General features: G+C 40.7%; 1 protein-coding gene across 5 annotated transcripts; it reads right to left on the bottom strand.

Annotated features, from left to right (window-relative positions):
• Nucleotides 1-6,128: 6,128 nt before the first annotated feature.
• Nucleotides 6,129-13,383, bottom strand: UBE2J2 (ubiquitin conjugating enzyme E2 J2). Of its 5 annotated transcripts, none has more exons than XM_086764510.1 (8): nucleotides 13,169-13,383; nucleotides 11,945-12,097; nucleotides 11,286-11,416; nucleotides 11,022-11,062; nucleotides 10,078-10,180; nucleotides 9,826-9,964; nucleotides 9,233-9,313; nucleotides 6,129-7,253 (listed from the first exon to the last, which is right to left on the bottom strand). In XM_086764510.1, the coding sequence occupies exons 3-8, from the start codon at nucleotides 11,414-11,416 to the stop codon at nucleotides 6,969-6,971; spliced, it is 780 nt and encodes a 259-aa protein (XP_086620636.1). In that variant the 5' UTR covers nucleotides 11,945-12,097; nucleotides 13,169-13,383; the 3' UTR covers nucleotides 6,129-6,968. The 5 variants fall into 5 exon arrangements, with proteins under 5 accessions (XP_086620636.1, XP_086620638.1, XP_086620637.1 ...); XM_086764512.1 differs by lacking the exon at nucleotides 11,945-12,097 and having other exon boundaries at nucleotides 6,129-6,229; nucleotides 7,000-7,253; XM_086764511.1 differs by lacking the exon at nucleotides 13,169-13,383 and adding an exon at nucleotides 12,782-12,991 and having other exon boundaries at nucleotides 11,933-12,097.
• Nucleotides 13,384-17,008: the final 3,625 nt, after the last annotated feature.

Here is a 17,008-nt window from a genome sequence, read left to right as displayed (position 1 = left end):
AAAGAAAAAAAGGAGGAGGGATCACATTCTAATGAGCTGTCAAGCCTATTCTCTTCACATTCCTATTAGACTCACTGATAAGTGGAGCTGGCCCGTGTGCCAGGCAGATTTAAATCAATGCCCGTTCCCTGCTCCCTCCCCTCAGCCCTATTCTGTACCTCCCCTTCATTATCTCAGAGAAATCACCATTTTTCTGGGAAGTTTGTAAAACTGTACATGAGTGTGTGGTAGAGCTAAAAATATGTGGCTTGGAATATGCACTCAGCATCGCACCACACATGGATACATCAGAACTCTTGCTTTATACTCTCGTTAGCTGCGTTCCATACAACTTTTTCCCCTAGCTCTCATTAGAGGCTGGCTCAGTAGGGGCTTTCTGATTTTTTTTTTTTTTACAGGAGGGAGGGCTGTTTATTAAAAATAACAGAAAACCAAAGGTTACACATCTCCTACAAACATTTCATAAGGGAGATCTTGAAGTACTTGCACAGTTTGCAAACCTTTGTCAGTTCCCCACCACCTAGAACAAATATTCCTATTCTTTCTACAAATACTGAGAGCGACGCAAAAATTTATCTAGATTGTACCATGAGAAAGTCCAAGAATGATAAAAGATGGAATATCACATAATTTGAAGTCCCTTATGCAGTCAGCAAGCAACAGATTTGCTTTAACAATCCCGTTACCATGCCTTCTGTAACCCAAATAATAACGCCAGCACAGTTCTTCACTGGACTTTAAAGGCAGCCAGGGTGGATCAGGAGCAGCAGCTCTGTTATCTGTGGCTCAGGGAAACTGAGGCATGAACAATCTGAGGGCAAAATCAAGTAGTACAACACAGATTCGGTTATTTGGTTTTTTTACAGCATCTTTGGAGAAAAAGGGAGTTTGGGAAAGAGAAGGGAGTGAGAGTAAGAAGGGAAGTTACACAGAAGCTAAATAGTTAACAGCATATCACCCCTCCCCCAACTAGCTCACATTCCATCAAAACTACGTGGCAGACTTTATTTGTTAATAATATTTAACTTTCTTTGGCGCCTTCTCATACTTAAGCCTCTTTTTTCAGGTTAGTTGTAGACAAGCCATGAATTTGTAAAAGTGCACTTGATGACACATTAATAGGACAATCTGTCATATTGCAGCTAAACAGCCTGACAGATCCACACACCGTGGCAAGAAATGACATTCAAGCCTGGAATGGGGCAATCGCTTCTGTGGTCTGCTGGTGCAGGCTGCATCTGTCTGCCTGCAACATCTTCTTTCCCATCCCAGGAGGCAAATCCCAAGCCTACATCCTCAGATTTGGGGGAAATGAATCCTAACTACGTTTGCAAGCACAAAGTAAAGTTACTCGATGGTCCACTTGGATAAACTGACTGCAGCTAACTCCAACTCTATACATTTCTCTATGTCGGGCTGAAACAAGCGTCAGCACAGTTGTAATCTCTCCTCCAACCTTTAATTCAGCATTTGTATTATCTACAGAGAATTGCACACCATGCCGCTGCTGTTCTCACATCCCAGCTGCAGCACTTTCAAAGCACTTGAGTCTTGCCAATGCCTGAACAATATTCAAGCCCCATTTGCACAAAAATAGGAATAGATTGACGTTGCACTTAAAAGCACAGCAAACCAAGAGTCTCCAAGTGACTGAAAAGACAAGTAGTTTCTTCTTGGAGCTCAGCACCCTTGCAGCAATAACGGGAACAGTTAAGAATGTAACAATACCAATTCTGTATAAGGGAAGTTTTGAAGTAGAGAAGATATTATAAGAAGCCACGTTTGTATTTCAAAACCATGTGCAAGAAGCCAAACACGGTGTTTGCAAACACTGTAAGAAGCACGTGTAAAGTCGGAGAGGAAACTGAATAGTCAGGCAAGAAACCTCTGATTTCATCTTTCGATCTCTACTTATGCAATTTGTCTTTTACTCAAGATAGACCTTACCTAAGTATGCTAAGAGTAATATCCAAAGGGCAAAAGGTCAAAAGCTAGGATTTTCCCCAGAGTTGCCCACTGTAGATATATCTAACAACCCGTCAGCCTTGGCGCAGAGATGGTGATTTTTTTAAGCAGAGGCAGTAGAAGGCAGATTACTGACATTACTTTCACTGACACACACACCCACCCCTGCTTCGCAGCAGGTAAAAGTCTAGAGTGCTCCTGTGTTAGATCCCTTGGGTTTAAATGTGAGGTTTCCCAATACTAATCCAATATAAGCTCAACCTGTTGATTGGGTTAATATACAAAAAAAAAAAACCTAAAAACACCAGCAGACAAAATAGCAGCTTTGGGAAGACAGACCAAGAGCTTATGGCCACTTCAGTCGCCTTCTGCAGAATCCTCCCGCGGAGCTGCCCGCACCTCACGTTTCAGAGCCTCTCTACGAGGCTCTGTCCCGCATTCCCCACCCCGCACAGCCGCTCGCTCAGGACCCACGCGGGATCGCTACGCCATCTCCCGGCAAAGCCACGGAAACACCGAGCGCCAGGCAAAACGGGGAAACATTTGCTGCAAATGCCAAGGTTTCTCTTGCGGTGGGCTCCTCAGAGTGAAATAACGTTGTTGGGGCAAAGCTTTTCCTGCTAACAAACGGTTCTACTAAACTCTAATAAATCACCCTCATTCGTTGCCTAGAAAAGTTTTTTCAATAACGTGAGATGTGAATGCTTTATGTTCAATAGCCTCCCTTCTTTGTGTGTAGGTGATTTTTCCACTGAAAACATGATTTTTCTGCTTTAAGTGCTAAGATCTGGCCTTTGCTGGGCAGGGAAAAGTACCACCTTGTGTATTATCTGTCTTCCTGGGACTGGGTTGCAATGTGTGCCACTAATAGTAACAAATTATTAGCAGAAATTATTCAGAGACATTCAAAAAATACCTTTTGAAGCACAGGGCTTAAGGTAATAATTCTAATTACAAATTATGAGCTTGCTCTTCTGAAGAAGAGACAGCTTGTCAGTTGCTGACTGCTTATACATTTAAGGCAAGTTGGAGAATCCGTGAGATGGGCAAGAAGCATCTCATTTCTTTGGCCTTCTGTGTATGGGAGAGTTTCCCATTTAATTCTTAGCTAGGTAGACACTGTCAACACCCACAATCAGTTTGAAATCCAAGCACTTGTACAAATGTGATAGGAGGGGCTTTTTCCTACAGAATTTATTTAGGGTAGGGGCAGAACAATGCCTGTCCTCACAGCAAGAACCCCGTATGACTACATGGATTGGAAATACAGCAACATGGCTATCCTCATCTTCCTAGCTCCTAACACAGACACCAAAAAAAAAAGCCACACCTGACAAAATGAAAAGCAGTAAGTCTAAACAATGGAGTGCAAAAGAACTGTTCTGAATAAGGAAAAAAGGCAGAAATACCAACATTATTACGGGAAATGCATCATTTCATAAAACAAATTAGGACACAGCTCAGCTCTGGCAGATGTCAGTCAAGCAAAAAAAAAAAACCTCACTTCCATCAAGTTATAAAGAAACTGCTATTAGAAACAACTACGGTTTGGATCCACACATGCAAATGGAATGCCAGCCCAAAATCAAAACCTGAAAGTAACCTCTGAGTAACATTTACTGCTTTACACAGAACTGAAGCTGTCTAGGTATCACAGAAATAGCTATCCAGATGTTAAGGGAACAGCAGCAGAATGAAGTCAAACTGAACTCAAGCAGCAACTGCTGAGTTAGTAGCAAGGTTCCGATGTACCTCTCTCTTCAGTCATCACTGTTGACAAAAGGAAAAATACATCTGGAGGTGGAAGAGAGACAGTTCTGCCATAGTTTTTATTTTCTAGCCCACATATATCCAGTTAGATTTCTTCCCATGAATTCCTTTCCCAAGAACAGTCCCACAGAAAGTATAAATTTTATCATGAATGTTTATTATGAACAAACAACATTACAATGCAGTCGTTTCTACTCCTCAGTACATGCTTGAAGGTAACTTCTGTGACCTTGAAATCTTAGGGGGAGAAAAGTTAACTACACACAAATCCAGGATTTTAAAAATCAAGAGATCTTTAAAGGTGACCACTGAGATGTCTTCTGATTCAAGCTGCAAAAACTCCCTACCACCTGGGCGTAACAATCTTAAAGAAATCTAAGAAATTGCAGCATGAAAGTGAAGGGCCAGACATTTGTTCCAGTATCATATACTGAGGGACAGCTTTTAGTTTTATTACATTAAGTAATGCACTGCTTCAGGGCATGATCACATTTTTGCATGGCAAAGAATGGTTGTACTCCATCAACTGGGTTTGGTAACAAAAAGATCAGGTACGGCATACTATTATAATCGCATTTAAAAAAAACACAAACCAGTAAAATCTACACAAAAGGGAATAAATCTTCTGTTACCAAAGGCAAGGAGCAAGGAGATGTATCAAAATCTTGTAAGCCACAGGTGCAACAGTTCAGTCAGCTATTGTTCCTAGCTTTCAAAAAATGTCACCTGAAATCACTGTCAAGTCTTTCTTGGAATTCGGGGTACCAAAGAGAAACTGCAATTGGAAGTTTTGTTTTTTCAATAAAACCAATCCACAGAAAAAATGCAGCATGCCCAGGGTTTAACCAAAGTTTTTTTTGTTTCCGATTGTGGCACTTACTAAAAAGAGACCCACCTTCATAAACTTGTGTGTAGCTTAAGGCCAACTTCTTGTCATGTGATAAAATGCCTTTTATTCAACATCTCCCAATTTCACTAGTTCTTTTACCTTGGTTAGGTACATTTCACAAAAGATGCCGAAACACTGCACCCAAGGTCTCCTTGCCTTCATTTATGTGGACAACAGAACTTCCATAAGATAAGAAGATAAACATAGATAATCATCTGTCTGTAGGCGATGTCAACGGTAATAAAAGGCATTGTGAGAACACAAACGTGATCTATGAGGCAGAGCAGCCTCAGCTACAGGTCCATATGCTTTGAGAAAAAAAAAAATTACCAGTCTGACAAGCCATCCTGAAAGTCTTATCACTGCAGGAAAGATATGACACTCCTCCTTCCTATCCAGCACACCCCAAGACCGACAGAACAGAACTGTTTCTAGATAGATACAACTAGTGCTTCTCTTTTGACAAGAGCTGATTAAGCACATACAAGAGGTAAATTAAAAAATAGTTATAAATAAGATTTGGTAAAACCACAAAATAAAAAAAAAAAATCAAAGATTCATAAATACATCTTAAAGTCCAGCCTTTTTAAATTCCATCCCCACACACCCCACCTCCTCCTTCCCTCCCTTACCTCAGTAAGAACTGCTTTAAGATTTCTTTAGTATAGAGCTGTTCTGCTAGTTTTGATAATTCCTACCTATTGCGGAGAATTGGTCACATTTATTGATGCTCTAAGGTGCATGGCTCATGGGTTAGCAATACATTTTTGCTTACAATTCAAGGAGAAGCAGAGAGAGAACAAATCTGAAAGGGAAAATAAAAGTTTCAAAAACATTCTTAGATACATGAGGTAATATTTATTTGGGCTCTTCACAATACTTAAAATAAGACTACGCAGTTAGATGCAGAGCTTTTTACGCTGCTGTCACCTTTGACAGTTCGTTGTACCATTAACAGTGAGTGCGTTCTTCCCCAGATGACTAGGCATCACTGTCAATTGTGAAAGGCACAGTAAGTTTGCCTCCGATGAAAAAAAACATTTGGATAAAGTTAAGCAGGGGTGGAAAAACCAAGTAAACCGAGTTAAAGTAATTTCAGACTTTTGAACTACCCTAGAAGCTTCACTGTTTATCCACAGTCCCGTAATCCCATGAACAAACATCGGTATTTCAGTCATCAGTCACCTGAAGGGGAACGGTGATGAACTTACAGCTAAAAGCACAAAGCTTCGGGAATCTCAGATGAATTACAAGGGTTTGGGTTTTGGCTTCTGGTGGTGGTGGTGGTTTTTTTTTTAAGAGCTTATGCAAATCTTCAAGTAAGCAAGTGGAACTAATTTTAAGGGTTTACTTCAGCTAGTGACACTTCAGATTAATTCAGCTGACTCCGAAGAAGCTGGTTTGTTATTCAGACTCATTTGTCTTTTTCTCTTCACAAGGGCTAGGGTTACTTAATCTATTGAAGCCCAAGAAATCCAGAGATTTTCTGAATACACAGTCACTCTCCATTGGTGTGTGTAGTTTTATTATTTTTTCCAACAGTGGCACCTTGTGATCAAAATGAAGTATTACAGCTTTCAAATAGAACATCTCCCAAAATGGAATCTGTAAGTGAACAAATTCAAAACAATACTGGATATGGGTATCCCCACTAAAGACTGATTCAAATGCTTTTTCTGGCTAATCATTCCTAAAGGTCGACAACTGCAGTTCTTGTAGCCCAAATAAAACTTTCGATGACATTGTGACAATTTAGACAACACATTTAACACACATGGTGTTATTTTCCCACTCATCTAATCACTACTGACTAGATATGCAATGATGTTCATTCTATTTTAAAAAAGAAACCAGCGATCTCATGTAGCAATGTTCACATTAACCAAACCCTCATCAAGTCCACATGAAATCTCTACTTGAATCATTTCAACACCTGTACAGACTCTTCCCTAATGAAAATATGATATGCATAAATTGTGAAATTTAAAAAATTGTTCAATGAAGTAAAAAGCCTTATTTGCTTAAGATTCTCAGATGTCAAAGAACAGATGGAGGACTGCTATAAAAATCAAAGCACTAGAAATGTTAGCGTCTCATCAATAATGCTTTGACTTGTTTGTGAGCCACTACTAGATAGCAGCAAGGACAAGAGGATCTGTGAGCAGAACTTCTTTTAGTTTTCTGACTAATCAACACTACTCCGTTTCCCAAATATAACCCATGAGCCAACCAATGTTTTACCTGCAACTTGGTAAAACAAATACTTAACCCAGTGTCAGAGTCAGATGCCCAGAGCCCCACTCATTCTGCAACTACCGCTAATTTGGTCTTGGATTTATTATTCTCATTCTTGCGCTATGCTTCTCAGTACATACTTGACTGTGTAGGCAAAGGCTGCAAAACCGACTATAACAAACAAGTTCGCCAAAGCTCCGCCTAAAAGTCCATGGTTACGATTGGCCTGCTGGAGACCTGGATGATTGGCAGGTGCCAGTGGGACGTGCCCATTAAGAAGGGGGATTCCGTTCTGCCCATAGTGTGCTTCCCCATCAGGGACAACGTCTGGTAAAGGGAGGGACGGAGGTCTATTATTCAGCTCTTCTTGTGCTTTCTGTTTTTGTTTAATCTCCTGGAGAAAGAAAAAAAAAAAAGAAAACTGAATAGCTGGAAGTGAAAGTGGTGAAGCTATTGGTTGTTTTGAAAAGATTTCAGAACCCAAAGTTCTTACACAACTTCAGGAAAAGGACAAAGTACACTTCTTTATGCTGTACGTCTTTTAAACTGAGTTAACTGCAGCACATACATTTGTACAGTCTCCCCAGCTTCTTCCAAAGTGACCTGCTTCAGTAGTTAACACTAACAATCATTTGGCCAAGTTTATTTTTAGTTCACACGTACATTTTACAAGAAGCCTTTTTTTCCAGAAATGATAAATTCTTGCATAAAAAGTCCTGCATGTCCAGCTTGTTTTGAACACAAGAGATTTAAAAACGAAGAAAGCAATCATAGAAGCTTAAAAGAATTAGGGCAATAAGCATTACATATTAAAAATCTGCCTGCACTTGGAACACAACAGCAGTTATCTATTATCGTCTTCAGAGTTATCTCTGTGATTTAGGTTCTGGCAAAACAGTACTGCAGAAAGTATTTCTGATTCTCTGGCATTCTTGTAACCAGTAAGAAAATGCAATTAAAACCTTCCACTCAGATTTATATCTGCGTAAGGAAGAAAGGAAATGAAGATAAAACTTTTCTTTTACCAGAAGACTGTCTCTAAAGGAGACAAAGACGGAGGACAGTTTTCAAACTAGAGCTTTGTGAATACCTATAATAGATTAATCAAATCTGAAGTTCCATAAGCACTCACCACTCTGCCCAAAAAAGGCCATTTCTGCCTGGGGACAATGTTTACTTCACTACCTGGGCTGATATGTTTATGACCTCAGGTTATCTCCAACAAAAACACGTATCTCTTATCCCTAAGGAAACAGCTAGAAAAAGGCTCTTCGGTATCTTTTCCTTACTCTTCCAGAATAGATAAACTTTACGCATTAAGACTTGCAATTTGGTGAAAATTTGTACAACCCAAAACAGTTTGCCTGACAAAGTGTTATGTCTAGAATTCCAAATTACAATGAGCATCAGTATTAGAGTCCATAAACGGAAAACTGTTCCCGTTCATATGATATGCAGAAAATTAACTCTCAACGTCTCTAGAGCAGACTGAAAGAACTGAATTCCTTCACTAAGTTACAGGGAAGGAACCATGTTGAGATAGCAGTGAAGAAAGGAGCATCCTTCATTCATAACAGGTGAGACCTTTTAGGATCAAGGTGGAAATTGGCTAGACAATCCTAGAGATCTGAATGAAGTGAGATACTTTTATTTCCCTTTCTTTCTTAAATCTATACCATCTAGATAACTATTGCCTGGTTAAAGAGTAACCATTTTCAGAACCTTACACAAAGCAAGTTTCTGCATCCTTCAGCTGTTACCCATATACAATAGAAACCGTGCATCACCACACCCACAGGGTTTGTGCTGTGCAAGGAAGATACATGCCCTAGAAAGGTATCACCCATTCTCAGAAGGTAAGCAGGAAGAATATAACAGTCTCTGATCTTAAAGAAGAATTACAAAAAAATAATCTAGGGTATTGATGGGCCAAGTCCAAATATACAAAAATTTGACCTACCCAAACTCAAGAACACATAGTACACAAGTCTAAAATATTGGGACTGCAACCACGTCTGCTACACGTGCAGCTCAGCCAAGGCTGTGACACCAATCCCAAATACACTTATCTGATTCTCTAGACAAAGGATCTTTGTGCAGCAGAAAAACAATTCAATTTCAAGATTCACATTTTTAATTCCTACACTTCGCAAAAGTATCTTTTAAAAGGCCTCCAAGACTGACAAGTTACTGTCTGGGAAAAGTCCTAAATAATTAGCTTACAGATCTACACTGAGAAGTTGATGTCCCTGCTTCTTGCAGGGGGGTTGGACTAGATGACCGTTGAAGGTCCCTTCCAACTCTAACTATTCTATGATTCTATGATTCTATAACTACAGAAAACCAAATTATTGCACAGATGAATGCCCTTACCTCCACCACTTCAGGGAAGAGCTCGCAGAAGACTTTATCTTTTAAATTAAATGCTAAGCTTTGTGCAGCAAGCTGTCTTTTCTGCGGAGAAAACAAAAATTATCAGCAGTTGTATATGCAACAGCATACAATATCAGCATTCAACATCTGATTATTTCCCACAAGAATGGTGCAAGCCACTAGCCAACTAGTTTCTAACATTTAGAACTTAATACTTATGAATATATATGTTATATTCACTATAACAGACATTGCTAGACATAAGTTATGTTCTCAATTCTTCATCTTATGGGATTAGTGTTCTGTACTGGTCTGCCTGCTTGGCAAACCCTTAAGGAGGAAGGAACGACAGAGAAAGAAAGTCCTATCCATATCATTTACTAAAAGGGATTTTAAGTTTTCTAAAAAATCCTCTCCCCATCCCCACACCACCTAAAATTGACTTGATTCATCTGCCCGTCATCAGACATGAGTATGTTGTTGCCTACTACAGAAGTATCAAAAATGCCAGCTGCTGCTGCTGTTTTAATTGTGAGGTCACGTTCAACGTCCCCTAAGCTGACAAAAGGCACATCACAGAGTCTGGAGCTTACTGTGAACTCTGACGTCTCTATGCTGCCCAGTGTGGGGCCCTTTTCCACCATAAAACTAAGAAGGCCCGTCAAGATCGTTGAGACCGACCAAGCTGGATTCCATGTATCCGGGTGGAAATCAGTGATCGAAAGACACAACCTTCAAAAGGATAAGACAGGCAGCGCGTTTTATTTCTACCATTAAAATTATTAAACATTACACATATTGCTAAAACGGTGTTAATTGCTTAAGTGTTAGAAGAAAATCCTTACCTTGTATTACACTTAAACCTTCCATTAGGTGTAATCATATAAATACTAGGAGGTTTAAAAGGAAATTCTCTGGGGAATATTAGTTTCCCATGATAATAGCCACCTGCATTACATAAAGAGATGAATTACTTATTTTGCATGAAGATGAAGTCCTAAGCTGCTACTCAAAATGGGCCAAATAAAACCCTTTACTTGTCTCTTTCTCCCCCTCACACTAAAAAGATCAAGCTCATCATCTTGTGCCTCTAAAACACAGGAATAACGATCCACGCCTGCAGCAGATTTACTTTGGAGGCAATTCTCTCACATGCTTGTTACAAACAGTACTTTCTGTTCTCAAGTCAGTCATACACTTAAAGAAAACCAGCCAAAGTGTACTTAATACCGTACAAATGGGTTACTTTTCCAGAAACACAGGTAACTGCAAATACAATCCCAGGAAGAATCTGATTTCAAAAAGCTTTTTGTGAGAGGCTCCACGTGATGTTGTGAAATACGTGACTACAACAACTTAATAAGGCTTTTACATTCCTCACTTTCTCCAGAGAAATTAAGAGCGAATATACATCTCGGTTGACTGAGAACATTTATGCAGTAACAAAATGGGATTTTTTGAAATTATATTTGACTGTCAGATACTATCTAAAGTGAGTTACCTGCTCCAAGACCTTTAGCAATTAACTAATAGGAAGTTTTCTGTCTTCAGTTTAACCTAAACGTGGTTTTGTTAGAATCTTTGATAACAGAAACATTACTAACAGACAGCGGTACCGCTACCTCCTTTCAACAAGCTACCACACAAGTCACAGCCAACTTTGAAACTGCACTAACAGTTTTCAGCGCCGTTTACAGCAGTTATACTTTGCCCCTTCAAACAGGCATGCAATTACACGCCAATCACAACACAAAGAACATGCACGCTTTTGCTACGTGCTAACTTTTACCTTCGTAGGGAGTCATTTCAGGTCCCCGTACAACATAGTGCCTAAGACAAAGAGAGAAATGTAAACAGTACGAAAGCCATCACACAATCAGACATGAATTTCTCTAGAAAAATGAAGGTCAATATCACTTCAGCAAAAGTTACATACGCCACCTCCCAAACCCAAGATTCCCATCCAATCTGTAGGAGCGAGGGAGTCAGACTTGACGACCTGGAAAATCTTGTTCTCTCCACAAGCGAGTGAACAGTTCACTCTAATTCTTACCATTCAAGGATATTCGATGGGAGGGGCTCTGCACAGATATAAGGCACTGGATCTTTCTTAATTCGAAGGTAGTCTTGTTTAAGTCTCTGTGTTGCTGTCGTCGGTGCTCTCTTATTACTGTTGTTGCTCATCTAGTTGGTTTTTTTTTAAAAATAAAAATACAATCTCAATACAGTCTTAACAGATACAGAACTACTATGCTTCACTGAACACAGCTCCAGAGTTTTGCAAAATCTACTTTACAGAGTATTTTTTAAAAATATAAATGAAATTACTGTAACTTTTAAGTGGCAAGAACCGCGCAAAATCTTAAGCAGCTAACACACTTCTGAGAGACTCCGCGTATTGCCAGAATGGGAAAACACCGCTTCCAGAACACTGCTGTTTAAATCCCACAGTGAATTGCTACCATGAAAACGTGCTGTGCTACAGAACCCACTCAAACTCTTGGTAAGCTGTCCTGTGTTTAGGCTGAACACGCATCATTAAAACACTGTTTTAAAAGGCTCAGTCTTTTTGAGTGATTCACTTCGCTATTCCGTTTGAGGATATATTATGTAAGTTTGCCTATGATTGAAATTCATTTGGTGTTTCTACATATCCAGTTATTTGAAGTAAAAAACAAACAAAAAAAAACCCACAATAACCTTGTTACTGACTTTGAGGTGAAGGATTTTCAATTAAATCTGCTGCCTGCTTAATAATCAGTTGAAGTTACAGAAGGGAACTTCTGAGCCACATTATTCTCTTCCAGATAAGTGAAGGCCTCATCCAACATGAGACAAGTTAGTGTGAAGAAAGGAAATTCCATGCTGCTTACAAGACAAAGAAAGCATTAGCCCTTACCATGCACCCACAGAACACATACCAATTAACAACTGCTATTTAGCTCACTTTCTCCTCGGAGAAATTTAGCAAGTTACTTAGCTTTATACACGGAAATTCAAGCAAGAACAAAAAGGAAAAAATTTACAAACAGCTTGTATAAAGAGGTAAGACAATGCTCACGATACGACAGCAGCATTTGACAAGAAAACACGACGCTTTCTATTCCTTTACTTCAAACAGATAGCCAAGTACAATTTTATAAAGAAATAATATTTAAGTGACAAGCAACAACTGTACACGGTCAAATATTCACATCCTACTCAAACGCATTTCAGCTGCCTTTTGTCTGAATTCCTGTAACTCTGCTTGAAACGTACAGTAATTTTTCTTGAAGGAAGTCATACATGTTTTTAGGTCACACCTCTCGAAATCATAAAATTAATTATTTCTCTCTAAACAAGCTTGGACTTTAAAACATTGTATATTTTTAATTTAACACAATTATTTGTTCTGAAGCCTTGCAGTCGCATCTCCTCACTACGGAGTGCAAAGATACACTGAAGTATTTCACAGCACTAAGTGTAGTTATTGGCATTTTAACATCCCGCAAAACCTTATATGGAAGAACATTTGTATCTTAAACGCAGAGGATAAACAGCAACATTTACAGAAGCCACGACCGCAAGCCCATTTTCCCATCTCGACACCACCGTTTACCGGAAGTAAGCAAGAAACCACCCCGCCAGTGTCCGGCCAGCCAAGCACCAGCAGCTCGCTGCTCCCGGGGAACAAATACAACGTCCCCGGCCCCCCACCTGCCCTGCGGGGCAGGAGCCAGCGCCTCTTTCCGCGGGCAAGCGCCAGCCTGAGGAGCCGGGCAGCGAAGAACCGAAGAACGAGGAAGAGGACAATGGAGGAGCTCACGGCTTACAGCCAGCCGGCTGCCCGGGACGGGTCCCACCAGGCCGGAGAAGGGAGGGGAAACAGCCAGGCGAGCCCTCCCCGCTCCCGAAGCTCCCTCACGGGCTCGCCCCGCCGGCCCAGGCCCCACTCACCTCTCCCTGCTACAGCAGGCCCCTCCGCCGCCGGGACGCCCCACCTGCCTGCAGCCGGAGGCCAAGCGAGGGAGGGAGGGAAGGAGGGGGGAAAGGGAAGGCAAAGAGCACCACAGAAAAAAAAAAAAAAAAAAAAAAAGCGTGCAGGGCCGCGACCCTCACGCCTCCCCGCTGCGGAGCGACCCCCCGGCTCTCAGCCAAGATGGCGGCCCGGCGAGGCGGGGCCAGCGCAGAGCTGGCGTCTCTTTCCGGGAAGGACCCGCCCCGCTTCCGGGGCGCGGGCGCGTCACACACAGCTCAGCTGACTTCCGCCTCCGGCTGCCGTAATGGCGGCCGCCGGCATTCCCACCTTTGAATTCCTCTTCAAAAGTCTAAAAAATAACCGATTTGTGTTTAACATTTGATATTTTGGTGTTTCAGTCGTCACCTACATACTGATTTGTGTCCCAGTTGAGAGGAATCCTTCCCTCGCTCCCTTCCGATGCCTTTCATTCAGGGGTTTTTAAATTTGCAACTCAGAGAATGTTTGTGGAAGGGAATTCAGGCAGTTTGACTATCCGAGACTTAATTTAAAGAAGCATAAGGAAGAGATTGCCCCCGGATTTATATATTTTTGCTTAGCACTGTAGGTGTAGAGCACAGTCACTGTATTATTAACTATTAGCACATGTATTCATTTAAGGGAAAGCCGCTGGGCGAATAATCTTCCTTTATTGCCTAAGGCGAAAAAAAAAGAAAAGAAAATGATTGAGTTGCCCAAAGAGTTTGCAACAGACTCATAGATGGGGCTGCGTGACTGCAGCGAAGGCCGGAATTTTTCTTACTGTTCCCAAAGATGGAGGCGGCTTCGCTGTGAGTCCTTCCTGCAGCGACCGCGGTTCTCCGTGCAATAATTAGCAGCCAGTTAATTCCCTGTATCACCGGGACCCAACAGAGGGCAGCGGCAGCCCAGGTAGTTTTTAAGTTTTTAAGGGGAATAAAACTGGCCGTGATGTCAGTACCTATGGGCTAAAACCAAATTTGAAGCCGCCTGTCGGTTTTAAATTTCACTTTGTTTCTACAAACAAATGCTGGCAAAATGTTGTGTGCTTATAAATACCTCGCTCAAGCATACCTGCTCATTTTTAGTGGGAGTATGTTGCTTTCATTCATGTCCTAAACGTAACATGTAACATGTAACAGACTGAAACGTCAAATACGGAAAAGAAATATTTTTCTCGAAGTAGGAAAATTATAGAGATTTTAGGGGAAAAAAAAGTGCCAATCTGAAATCACAAAGAGAGAAACCAACCAACCAAAAATATTTTCAGTTTGCTGAGGGGTGTAAAAAATTTAATTTCACAGTAGTTTCTTTTCAAATGTCTAACATGTAATATGATTTCCTCAGACTTCAATCACAATAACGGAATCTTTCACACACAAAACGTGCACATGTCCCACCTATGGCCACATAAAAACTTTTTGAGCTAGTGAATTTTCTCAAACCCTATCCTTTTCTTACAACTGTTTTGATTGTGGTGCCATGAACTGCTTCGAGGAAAAATGGTTTGCTTCAAAAAAAGAAGTGGTAATTGATCTGTTTTGTTTTAATCTCTTCACTAGCTCATCCGTATGTCTAATCTGAGCTCACAGTTTACAAATGCTGGAAGGTTTTGCAGAACAGAAGGAAGCCTTTAAAATAAATTATTATTATTCTTAAAGATGAAAAGCACTGTATAAATACAAGGTATTATTACAATGCTGTACTAGCCAACATGTATTTCACCTAATAAATTCCCCATGGCAACTCATACCGTATAATATATACCTAGTTTTATACCCTTTGACCTGAGGACAATTACTTTTTTTTTTTCCTCTGCCACACCATTTTGTCTTTTTTTTTTTTTTTTGTATTTACACTGGAATTCCTACTAAGTTATCTAAGTCTAGGAATGTGAGAAACATGGGAACTTGGAGACTGTAATAAAGGCCCAGAGTGCTGAAGGGATTCTAGAGCTCACATTTACACCTCTGTCATTCTCTCTAATGTTCCCCAACCCCAAAGTATTTCATGCATAAGTGTGTTGTCATTAACATTTCGCTCATCTTTCTGGCATGTTATTCTCGACACTAATGACAGCGTAGAATGAGACTTCTCTCCCAGAGTAGTTTCTTTCTTCCCAGTTGTTTGAATTTTCTCTCTCTGTGAGGTACCTCTGGTGTCCTGCTATCATGTCTTGAAGGGCTGTGATGTTTCTCACTGATTCATCGTTGATCACGAGGAAATAGTTCAATTATTTTGAAGCTCCATTTTTCTTCTTGCATAAAGAAAGGATAATATTATTTATCTAGCTTTACTGGAAACATGCACGCTTAATCATTTGGTGAGCGTCATCTATTTTGAGCTCTCTGGACTAAAGGTTCCACATCGGCAAGTGCCAAACATGAGTCATAATCTTTGTTTTCCATAATCACTGCTGTGATGATAATGATCAATGTTGTTCATTTATAGGCCAGATTAGTATTTCCAGGGATCGTATTTTGTGTGATTTACTTTATTTTCTACTGTCTGAACTGGAGAGGCAGCAGGCAGACAGCCTTAGGTGACCCAAATAAAATGACAGGCAATTTAACCTAAGCGCCAATAAATCCCTGATACACTTGCTGAAACCGAAGCTTTTTTCCCTTTGATTTCCTCTCCTGCCAGGCTAAGGTTGGGCGTGACCTCCTTTATGATGATTGACAAGGAGATAGGATTGCTTTAGAAAATAATTCTGGCATGTTTCTGAGTCAGAAAGAGGAAAGGTCAGTCCCCTTCCTTATTTATTCCGCTGGTGCTAGGTAAGGAGCTCCGTCACCAGGATCTGGATCCCGTTTGCCTCTCCGTCCTGTGCTTCCCAAACGATAATTGGTACACAGCCATCAGTGGCCATAAGTGGCCGCCTAATGACATCAGCTTAAGATGCAAAGACAAATAGTATGACATACCAGTTTCTCCTTACTGTTCATCACTTTCGCTCAGAGCCTTTCACTGCTTCCGCGTGCCCTTCTTTAGTATTGGACAATTGTATGATTACATTGCTCTTTGTATCCAAAGTGTGGCATGCCTAGTATTAGAACGTTATTAAGCTATTACCTCGCAAGATGGATGTGTGCCTTCAAAAGCCATTATAATGGCTGTGGTTTCGTTACTGCTGAGCTTCCTTACAGCCAAGTAATCTCTACACAGCTCTCTGTAGATAATCATTCTTCACGGAGATCGTTTGCAATTTCGTAGCAAATTTTTGTGTCTAATTATTTTTTCTTATTCATTTAAAATATTGATTTAGTCCTACAGGAAGATGATGGCTGAGCTGACCAGTGGTTTGCTTTCCTCTGGATAGACGCAAACTGAGCCTCATTGCATGGCTTGCTTTGCTAAATTTCTCTGACAAATATGGCTCTGCCTTGACCTAGAGGAGTCATCTCTAGCGCTGACAGGAGCAATTGAGGCTTTCCATGATAAAATATTTCCTTTGTAGAGCTTACTAAGCAACACAGAGTACCTGCTAAACTTAGCCTGAGCTGTAAACCCTTGCTCCTCCTTCTCCACCTTCTGATCTACTGAAACGGGCATACCACCAAACGCCACCAGAACGGTTGAAGTGCAGAACCACATGCAGTCTTTTACAACCATTTCTGATCGGTTCAAGTGTAGATAAACAGTTCGCTTACTGATGCAAGCTTTTGGAGATGCGGCAGCCTTGCATGAAGACACATCTTTGAAGAGGAGGAGCGAAGCCTTTTGGAACTGTTGGTACACATAATGTTTAGAATTTATGTCTGCAGCGTAGTCTCTGAGCAACTTAATAATAAATATAC

The sequence above is a fragment of the Chlamydotis macqueenii genome, chromosome 21, assembly GCF_036417535.1.
Source record: "Chlamydotis macqueenii isolate bChlMac1 chromosome 21, bChlMac1.mat, whole genome shotgun sequence".
Classification (NCBI taxonomy): domain Eukaryota; kingdom Metazoa; phylum Chordata; class Aves; order Otidiformes; family Otididae; genus Chlamydotis; species Chlamydotis macqueenii.
This window is presented reverse-complemented; position numbering and strand designations above follow the sequence as displayed.

Excerpts from the sequence above, each read along its gene's own strand:
- UBE2J2 (XM_086764510.1), bottom strand. The coding sequence starts at position 11,416 with ATGAGCAACAACAGTAATAAGAGAGCACCGACGACAGCAACACAGAGA. Across the intron at positions 10,181-11,021 it reads TGAAATGACTCCCTACGAAG|GTGGCTATTATCATGGGAAA; the intron begins GTAAAAGTTAGC and ends TATGTAATGCAG. Across the intron at positions 7,254-9,232 it reads TCTTCCCTGAAGTGGTGGAG|GAGATTAAACAAAAACAGAA; the intron begins GTAAGGGCATTC and ends TTCTTTCTCCAG.